Source organism: Geospiza fortis, unplaced genomic scaffold (assembly GCF_000277835.1).
Source record: "Geospiza fortis unplaced genomic scaffold, GeoFor_1.0 scaffold89, whole genome shotgun sequence".
Classification (NCBI taxonomy): domain Eukaryota; kingdom Metazoa; phylum Chordata; class Aves; order Passeriformes; family Thraupidae; genus Geospiza; species Geospiza fortis.
In genome coordinates this window covers 49,260-59,223 of record NW_005054615.1, presented here as the reverse complement: position 1 = coordinate 59,223, position 9,964 = coordinate 49,260, and the positions used below count along the sequence as shown (strand labels likewise).

At 46.2% G+C, this 9,964-nt stretch overlaps 2 protein-coding genes across 2 annotated transcripts in view; both read right to left on the bottom strand.

The window, feature by feature from the left end:
- PAPSS2 (3'-phosphoadenosine 5'-phosphosulfate synthase 2) overlaps positions 1 to 6,366 on the bottom strand; it is a 42,002-nt gene extending 35,636 nt beyond the window's left edge. The window contains 1 exon segment of the mRNA XM_005430286.2: positions 6,334 to 6,366. Within this exon segment, the coding sequence (XP_005430343.1) occupies positions 6,334 to 6,366 (33 nt within the window).
- MINPP1 (multiple inositol-polyphosphate phosphatase 1) overlaps positions 5,401 to 9,964 on the bottom strand; it is a gene marked incomplete at its 5' end in the record, with an annotated part of 15,755 nt that continues 11,191 nt past the window's right edge. The window contains one exon of the mRNA XM_005430285.3: positions 5,401 to 9,067. Within this exon, the coding sequence (XP_005430342.2) occupies positions 8,668 to 9,067 (400 nt within the window). The remainder of the gene's footprint in view (positions 9,068 to 9,964) is intronic.

The following is a 9,964-nucleotide window of genomic DNA, read 5'->3' as shown; positions in this document are numbered from 1 at the left end:
GTAATCTGGAAACTCAGGAAGTCAGATTAGAAGCCATGTATGTCTTCTTCCAAAAGCAGCCTGGCAGAAAAAAAGGCCAAAGATATCTACAGAGATACCAGGTTGGCTAAAACTGCCACCAGGACAGTGGGGATTGAAGCAGAATCAGTTAAGGAAGGGCCAATTTAAAACCCACCCTCTCCAGGGCCAGTGTCAGAGCTGGACAAGCCCAGACAGGCAGGGAAGTCAGCTCCTGTCACATTTTGAAGTGTAATTTCATCCTAATCCTTTTACAAAGCAGCAGCTCCTACCTGTCACTCCCTCCCTCTCCAGACACTCGTGAGCAGGAGCACCAAGCACTTTGCCAGGCAGCACAGGGGAAATCCCATGGTCCTCACCTGTTTTCACTCCTGGGCAGAAGCAGATTTAGGATCTGCAATACACTGCTGGACTGCAGCACTTTCCCCCCTGTGCCATTTCCTAGTGGGATTTATCACACAGATTCCCAGACAAGCTGTCAACCATGACAGATGTGTGCTGCCACCAACTAAGAAAAGGTTTCTCACAGGAAAACCATGTGAAGGGAAACTTCTACTGGTTTGGTAAACTCAATCTCAATTTTGCTATTTTTAGAATAATCCAGAGAAGCCTTTTTACCACTCTCATAGAAAAGCCACTCTTAAGTAGAAGTGATAAAGCTTTAAAAAAATCAGGGTGATATTTACTGTTTGTGACAGTGTTGGGTGCTTTATTCAAACACTGATTTGGAGGGACCTCAAAGCCCATCCAGTGCCATGCCTGCCATGGGCAGGGACACCTTCCACTGTCCCAGGCTGCTCCAAACTCAATGCAACCCAGCCTTGGGCACTTCCAGTGATCCAAGCCCAGCCACAGCTGCTCTGGGCAAAGTGGCCCAATAACCATGAGAGAGTTCCAAGCTCCTGAAAGCTCTCCATTTCTGTGCAGGATGCAAACAATTCCTCATTTCCCAGCAGAGCTGCATCTCCTGCAGCCCAGGTCTCTGCTCTGCAGGCTGTGTATGAGGGCTGAACAGGTAGGTCACATGAACCTCTGCTGTTCCTTGTCTTGCTTCATCCAGCTGGAAGCTCCAAGCCCACCCTCAGATTTGGCTTTGACACCCAACTCCAGCCCTGTGCCCAAAGCTGGGTTGATCAACACATGCAGCACCTCGTGGGGGAAAAGAAAAAGAAAAGAAAGAACCCAAACCGATCAAGAAGCCCCTTGAGTGACCACGTCTGTCCTGCCTGAGCAGGGACATGGAGCACAGGGCAGTCAGGCCATGGCATGCTGGGAGTGGCATTTGCTCTCAGTTCTGTCTGGAAACGACACAGATAGACACAGGGGAGATCTGCTCCATGGGAACACTGGAGGATCCACCTCACCTGACCTCAAACCCAGGAGAAGAAAGGCAAAGGGGAAACTGTCACTGTCTTATTTTCTGACAAATCCCTCTGCCAGGATTTTTCTCCTGAGAAGCTGAGAAGCCTCGGAAAAGAAATTATTATCTGATTGCTTGGAATGTGATCTGGAAGTTGCTTACTTCCAGGAAGGTGCATCTTTGGTTCCATGTGAATTGTTTTAACTTAATGGCCAATCCCAGCCAGCTGTGTCAGAGTCTGTGAGTCTGTCACAGGTTTTTATTATTCATTCTTTGCCAGCCTTCTGTCTGGATCCTTTCTCTTTCTTTAGTATAGTTTTAGTATATAATTTTCTTTTAATATAATATCATAAAATAATAAATCAACCTTCTGAGAACTGACAGTCAATTCTCATCTCTCACCTCATCCTGGGGACCCTCACAACAACACCACAACAATTGGTGACCACAGGACAGCTCCTGATTATCCCCAGGGATAATCAACCCCTGGAAACCCAAACATCCTCACTGGTGGGTTCAGGGCAAAGCTGCATTCCCTACAGAGGAAAGATGTGGTGGTCTTTGCTACAGCAAGGCCCACATCCTAGAAGAAGAACAGCTTGATAATTCTGGGTTATGGGAGATGAAATCTGAGCCCCAAAGGCTTTCCTGCAAGGCCAGGAGCAAGCAGGATTTTGCATATGCTTCATGCTTGAGAGGGCTGGGAGCACGAGGCCCTGGGGAAGCAGGTCCTGGATAATAAAAGCAGCAGGCATGCAGGCAAACAGAGAAATGCAGGATAGAGTTAGCAGCATTCTTTATATTGCAAAAAAATGAAATTTGTTCTACGCAAATCCATGTGCAAGAAATGAGCTGTGGCATCTGGTGAGAAAGTTCTGTAGCAGAACGTGGGAATCAGAGCACAAAACCTCCACAGGGCCACAGAAAACAGCCCCTGACCAAGCAAATAAATATAAAAACCTCACTGGCCTAATGATTAACCTTCCTGAGAAAAAAAGGTAGGGAGATCTCCCTGCCAGCAGTGAGCAGCTTGTTGGACCTCATCTGGAAAACCAAGTACAATGGTGGTCACTAAAGTTCAAGAGAAGTGAAGTGAAACAAGCTAGCACACACATGAAATAAGCCAGGTGAGGAGGAGAGATGGAGAGGGACCAACTTATCAGATGTGGCAAAGCCAAGACTGAAATGAGATGCAAGTGGCATCTCCAGAGGGATCAGGTCAATGACTGTGCCAGGACACAACAGGGACACAAAGGGTGAGTGTAACATTACAAACCAAACCTCTGAGCACTTCACATCTTCCTTCTGGCACATGAACCAGGAACTGGAGCTTAGGGGGTTGGGTTTTTAATTTGATAGGTAAATGAGAGGCTGGACATGACCTGGCAGCCCAGAAAGCCAACTCTGTCCTGGCTGATCCAGCACAAAGGTGGGATCACAGAGGAGCAAGAACCACCTCCCTGTGCTTCGGACAGAACTATCTGATTGTTTGAAAATATTCCCTCTACCTCATCCCTTGTATATTTATTCTAAGAAACCAATGATTCATTTCAAATGACCATAATTTACAAAATACAGGATATTGCACATTCATAAATATTAGAGAGTTGTTGCAATTTTCAGAAGTATTTTTAGGCAACCAAAATCCTCAGAGAGCAGCAAGATAGCATTAATAGCAAGAAGGAGCAATACATCATACACAGAGGACATCTTTGGGATGCTATTTCATGTGGGGGAAGTGTGAAATACAAACCTAGAAAAGTTCACAAGAATTATCATTTTACTCCTTTTCAAGTCAACAGCATAACCTCACCTTGAACAGTGTGTGCAAGTGTGGCCCAGGAAATATATTTATAGGCACAGGGTAAAGCCAAACCAAAAATCAAAGCAGCAATGAGAAGAACAGAATAACTTCAGCACAAGGAATAAAGAAGATGAGCCCCTCCCATGTGAGGAAAAGAAAATCAAAGTCACAAGTAGCAAAGTGTGATGCAAAGAGGTCAAGTGTTTAACTGCTCTCCCAATAAAAGTGTTCCAAGAAATGGGATCAATTGCTGGTATTGAGGAAAAGAACACAGAAACAAGATCAGTATCACCAGAGCTGCTCCAGAACACATGCCAAGCCCCAGCATTTGCATATGGTAACTAATTCTGCTAACTGAGAATGCTGGAAGCTCTCACTGGTTTCAAATCACAGCTCCTGGACACGTGGCTGAAATTTCAGTCTGGCAGGAAACTCAGATGAGAGGAGCTGGACCTTCCAAAAGCTCCAGCATCCACCTCATCCCACTGCAAAGCAAGGCATGGAATCACAGAAAGATTTGTGCTGGAAAGGACCTTAAATCCCATCCCATTCCACCCCTGCCATGGCAGGGACACCTTCCACTGTCCCAGGCTGCTCCAAACTCCATCCAGCCTGGCCTTGGGCACTGCCAGGGATCCAGGGCCTGCCCACCCTGCCAGGGAACAATTCCTAATTCCCAGTATCCCATCCAGCCCTGCCCTCTGGCAGTGGGAAGCCATTCCCCCTTGTCACTCCATCCCTCGTACAGAGTCTCTCTCCATCATTCTTGTCAGCTCCTTCAGGCCCTGCAAGGCCGCAGTTTGGTCACCCCAAAGCTTCTCCTGCCCAGGTGAGCACCCCCAGCTGTCCCAGCCTTTCCTCCCAGCAGAGCTGCTCCATCCCTCTGCCCATCCTGATGCCTCCCCTGGGCTCTCTGCAGCAGCTCCAGGTCCCTCCCATGCTGGGCCAGCTCTGCAGGTGGGGTCTCACCTGAGCACAGGGGCAGAATCCTGCCTTTGGGTTAGGAAAGCACCAGGAGAGCTATGTAGAAGAGAAATTCCTTACGAGAAATACATAAAGCTAAACACAAATCCACTGCCCTTAGCTCAAAAACCCTGTAGCCACAACCAGGAGTGGATGGGGAATGCTTGCTCTGTCCCTATGCTCAAGGCACCACGTCCCACCAAAAGCCAGAGGAAACCAGGCCGAAGGACCTTGAGCCTGATCCCACCTGCATTCTCTTTCTGGAGTGCTTCCCAGACCACCTGGGCACCTTCTGTTTCTGTAAGAGGTTCAGGATCTGTTATCACAGCCAGGGAAGTATTTGAGAGCTGCAGGTCACTAATGTGGACAAACCTGCAGAGCCTTTCTGATCCCTAAATAAATAATGCAAAATTCACCTTGCTCCCTCCACACTATTCCTTCCAGAGTAACCCCTTCCCTGAAGATAAGGGATTTGTTTCTGCTAACTGAACACAGTAACAAGGCATGCTCTAACCTTTCAGCAGAATGTCAGAGAAACAATAGTACCTTGAAACTCAAGGGAATTGTTAAATTAAATAAATAAATGAGTCCACCACCCTAAACACCACAGGCTGTTAGCCTGAACCTCCTCAGTCCTGACCTTCACTCCAGACCAGTCAGGTCAGGAGAAAATCTATAATTTAAAGGCCAGGAAAGCAAGAATGTAACACTTTAAAGATAAGCCATTACTCCTGCCTCAGCAGCACCTGATAATACCACCTTCCTTTTGAAGAGTTACACAACAAACACAACTCTTTAATGTATTAAAGACCCAAAAACCAGGGAGAGGGGAGATGGATGGTGGTGATGGTGTTCCTTCCCCCAGGGATCTATGTGGTGTCTTCATTTGAGAGGATTTCCCTCTTTGCCTGTGACTGCACAGTTTGGGGGGCTTTTCCCTGCTTTAAACAAAACATTTCCATTTCCAGCTCTCTTACAGACTAATACATCTCCACAGAAAACGCAGAAACAGCCCTCAATCAAAGATGATGACATCCCAGCCACAGCACCCTTTTTGTGTCTGCAAAAACCTTGTCAGGAAATTGTTGCTGCTTTTTATACCAGGGTTCCTGGAAATGAGAGTAAATCTTTAGTTCCCTCAAAATATGAGCATGAAAACCTAATTAAGGTTAGGTTTTTCCCTAAAATTAAGGCATTTTCTATTAACCACCAAGAAATCTGATGATGTAAAAAAATCAAGAGACACCAACACAGGTAACAGCAACCTCCCAAATGTATTTTGAAGAAAAACAAAACCATGATTCCAAAGATCATTTCATTATTGCTGCTCAGAAAACAGATCAAGAAAGTGTGCAGTTTTATTTCATAGCACTAAAAATCCACATTTGAAGTTCCCCAAATTCATCCAGTTAGTACCAGATCATTACAAATCTGCATCTGACAGCTCCACGCTAACCAGAACAACAGCAGCAGCTCTTACTGGACAGCAAAAATTCACTTGTCAGAAAGATTAACCATTTCACAAATTAAAATGTACTTCACACATATTGAAGGCCAGCATACCAGAACACTGTTGGTATTTCCCATCAGTGAAAGCTTCCAGTTGCAGAGAGTCCTTGACAGATGTCTGACATGAGGCCTCCAGAGCCACAGGAAGGAGGAGAAAGCATTGTTTGTCTTGCAGGATGTGGGAATGTGCACTGCCAGGAGATGTGGCAGCCTGATCAAACACTGCATACTGAGCTAGTGCACAACTTTGGAGAAGTATTTTGATCCATTTTAGTTTGTGTTTTTTTTTAAGGTATCTAAACAAATGTCTTTGTTTATCAGACAAAAGGATCAGCACCTCCCCAGTGCAGAACCAGAGTGCCTGGAGTATTTACATGTCCCAACACTTCTATAGTGCCACAATGGTGTAAAATTTCCACACTGAGCCTTTAATTCTGCCAGAAGAGTGAGTCAGAGCATCCTCTAAACACAGATCAGAGCCCCAACAGCACGTTTAACTCTCCAGTTAACTGCTGACAGCCCCTGAAGAGAGATCTCTTACAGGGGTTTGAGGGACCAGGATCCAAGGCGAAATAGGGAACAGCTTCTGAGGCATCACCCACAGAATTTAAACACACAATCAACCTGCTAATGCACAAAGGGTACCCACAACAGGAGTTTTTTGGTTCCTGCACCTCACCTGGCACACAATCAGAAAAGCAGTCAAGTGCATGGTATTCCTCCCTCCAAAAGGAAGAAGGATGTATCTTTTAACAAATGGGATGTCTTAAAATCAGTCTTGCTGAACTGACAACAGAATCTTCCATTCATCTCACAGTCAGGCTTTCATCCCTTCTGTTCATGAATCATCACTGACTCACAGAAAAAAAATATTTGTTCAAAGGTGGATTTTCTCATTCTTATATCTGCTCTTTTCAAACTTAACTGCCTTTAAACAAAGGCTCATTTCTTTATAGTCTGACTCAAATGTTGCAATAAAGTTCTTAACTGGGCTCTGTCACAACCATTTCCATCAGTTGACTTCGTCTCCAGGTAGGATCATGTGAAAAAAAAAAGACATGCAAAGGTGATTGAGCAGTAGTCATATGCAGGGGCTGACAATTATCCTGACCTATATTCCTCTGGTTGTTGCAGCACTGAACTCCTCCCTAACCATTTCTCCAACTTCAGAAAGAGCTGTGGATTTTACACAGGCAAGTGCTGAAATATTTGAGTCAGTATCTTCAGTGATCTCTGCGGTAAGTGGTGCACAAATCAAACAGGGCCCTACAAGCACAGGTAGGGAAATGCCCTTAACTCAGAGAGCAGCAGCAAAAAACAGGTGTTCAATTCTCCTTAACTTACAGGATGTAAACTTGAAGTGTTTTTATACAAGGTATATTAAGAAAAAAAGTGACCAAAGGCTGAGTCCTCAAGAAAAAAAATTTAAAAACCCACACATACTAAGTGCAACTTCTCAACTTGAAGTTTGGCTTTTTTCTGGTTTTGTTTCTGCAGCAGTTAAGTTCCCAGTTCTGGGGGTGAGCCTACAAAAAGCACTTATCAGGTGCACTACAGACATTTATACCCTCAACTGCTGCAGGCCATGCTGTGGTAATCACTTCACCTCCTGCCCAGGAAACACAGCAAAACAGACCCCACTTTACAGGGTCAGCTCTGAATGCTCATTAGATGGTGAGAATGCACACTTCAAGAGCTACCAGCACCATAAATCCATCCTTCATTTGCTTTGGGCCAACCTGGTCAAACAGCCATTCCCTTGCAGGTGATGAAGGAATCTTTTTCTGACTTAATTCAGACATTTCTCATCAGCTATCTTCAGCTTTCCTTTTACTGTCACACTGCAGAGCTCTAAAATACATCCCAGCTTTCAGGCATAAGGGAACTACTTAAAGTGCACTTCCTTTAAAATATCACCAGTCCTTCTATGCCATTCACCTCTTTCAAACCAGCTGCATTTCAAAAGCAAGGTGGCACAATGTGTAAGGCCTGCATAAGTGGCAGCTCGTTTGGTGCCTTAAACTCAGCAGAAGTCAAGACTCAGCCCAATCTTTATACAGCTCAAAAAACTGGATTTAGAGTTAGCAACAATTCCATTTCAAGCAGGAGGCTGGAGACATCAGAGGTGCTTTCCAGGCAGAGCTGGTAGGAAAACTGTCAGCACCTGGCCAGGACCAAGAGATTGAGAGCCATGGCACAGCCTACCCTGAATGCCCTGGCCCAAATAACACCAGAAATGGATGGTGTTAGTGAAAGGACACTCCAGAGTATTTACACAACAACTGCTGCATTTCCCAGAGCACCTAAAAGGAAGACTGGCTACTTTCCACTCCCTCACTTTTATTTCTTTTTTTTTCCTACTTCTTTTTAAAGATAATTTACTTACCCTGGAGACTAACTTGCTATGCAGGATGGGTTGATGACGACCTTAAGACTTTTAATTCCTTGCCCCTTTTCAAGCAGGTGATGCATGCAGGAACTCCTCCTGCTTTAAAATGCCCAAAATAGAAATGGTGCTGTCCAGGCAGAAGTTGTTCAGCTGTGGAGAAGAACTATGTACCCTCTCCATTCTAGAAGCTTGAGAAAAGGATTAAAAAAAAGTTTGAAACATTTCATGCGTGGCACAGGAAAACAGCAGCTAGAAACACAGGCAGCAGAAAGCAACACTGAATCAGTCCAACCACCTTCCGATTCAATAAAATAGAAGCTGCCCCAGCTCTTAAATCCATCTATGGCCCATTCATAACAGCAGTGACCAATGAAATCAGCTTATTTGCACATATAAACACACAGGTATTTGTGTCTTGCATCACACATTTGTTACAACTTCCCTGTGACAGCAGTTGTTTATGCAGTTGTGCTTATGCAACAAAGAACCAGTGCACTGAGCTGAGACAACCCCCCAGATCTGCAAGGTTAGAAAGTCAGCACAGCAGCAGCAAATCATCCAAAGTGCTTGTTCCCAACAGCTGTGGAACTGAACCCAGAGCAATGTGAAGAACACTTCATTCCCTCACAGCTCATCAACAGCAGTGGCGTTGACCTGGGGCAGTTCACACTCCTCTTTGAAGTGGCAGTTCTCCAGGATGTCCTTGTAGTAATCCTTGAGGTCCGTGTAGGTGGAGATGGTCTCATTGGAGTGAAGGAAGGGCAGCAGCTTCTCGTTGAGCAGCAGCTGCACCTGGTACTCCTCCTGGGAGGCGTTGACGTGGTCGCAGTGGTAGAGCACAAACACCAGGTTGGCCGCGTAGGGCACGATGCGGCCGCTGCGGAATTTGCGCTGCGCCTGCCGTGCAAAGTTGGTGGCCAGGAGAGGCTCCTTGTCTTTGAAGTAACCCATCAGGGCGAGCAGGGGCTGCAGGGTCTCTGCGTGCCCAACTTGGACAATCAAAGGTGAAGAAATGGGTTTGGAGCTACAAAAGAAAAGAACCAGAAGGGATGAGTAGGAGGTTGTGCTTTAAAACAAAACTCCAACGTGTGGCACAGCTGCCAGCGACCATGGCTGAGGGACACCTTGAACCTGTGAGAAAAACCTCTTTGGGAATTTCAGGCTGGTACAGACATTTTAAATGCAGCTTCCTAAACTTTGTCCAAGTATGGATCCATGTGAGGTTCAGCAAGTGCCAGGTCCTGCCCTGGGGTCAGCCCAAGCCCTGCAGCTCCAGGCTGGGCAGAGGGGCTGGAAAGGGCCCCTGGGGAAAGGCCCTGGGGGCTGTGCCAGGGCTGGCCCTGCTGAGGGACCCCAGGGCTGTGTCCAGTTCTGGGACCTCCTGGCCAGAGAGCCCTGGAGGGGCTGGAGCTCACACAGTCAAACCCTTCATTAGATGTGAGTCTCCTCCTAATCATCATCAGCATTTACCAAATTCAGTCTGAAGGCAGAGATCCAGTGATGCAGGGCAACAGTTGTCCTTCCCCAGTGTAGCAGTCCAAATGACCAGCAGGAACACTGCTATTACCAATTCCTGAGGGCACCAAGCAGTCCAGGAGGAGATGATGCTCTCTCAGGAAGAGGTCAGCAAATCAAGGCACTGACTCGTACCATGACCGAGGACAGCTTACGTAACAAAAGGTTACACAGTGCTCAGCCAAAGGGGAGATAAGAGCTGGCTTGCTGTGCCAGGAAACACCAGCCAAGAGGAAAATCTGACCCTTGCTCCAGAGAAGGATGATGGCTTTTGGGGACCATTTCCAAGTGGCCCATGTAAATCCAGCACAGGTAAATATAGGTTTAGCTTTCAGGAGTCATGTCTTGACTGGTCTGAAAAGGAGGAGTTTCCTCGGCCCCCACCAAAAGCAATGGAGAAATGGTT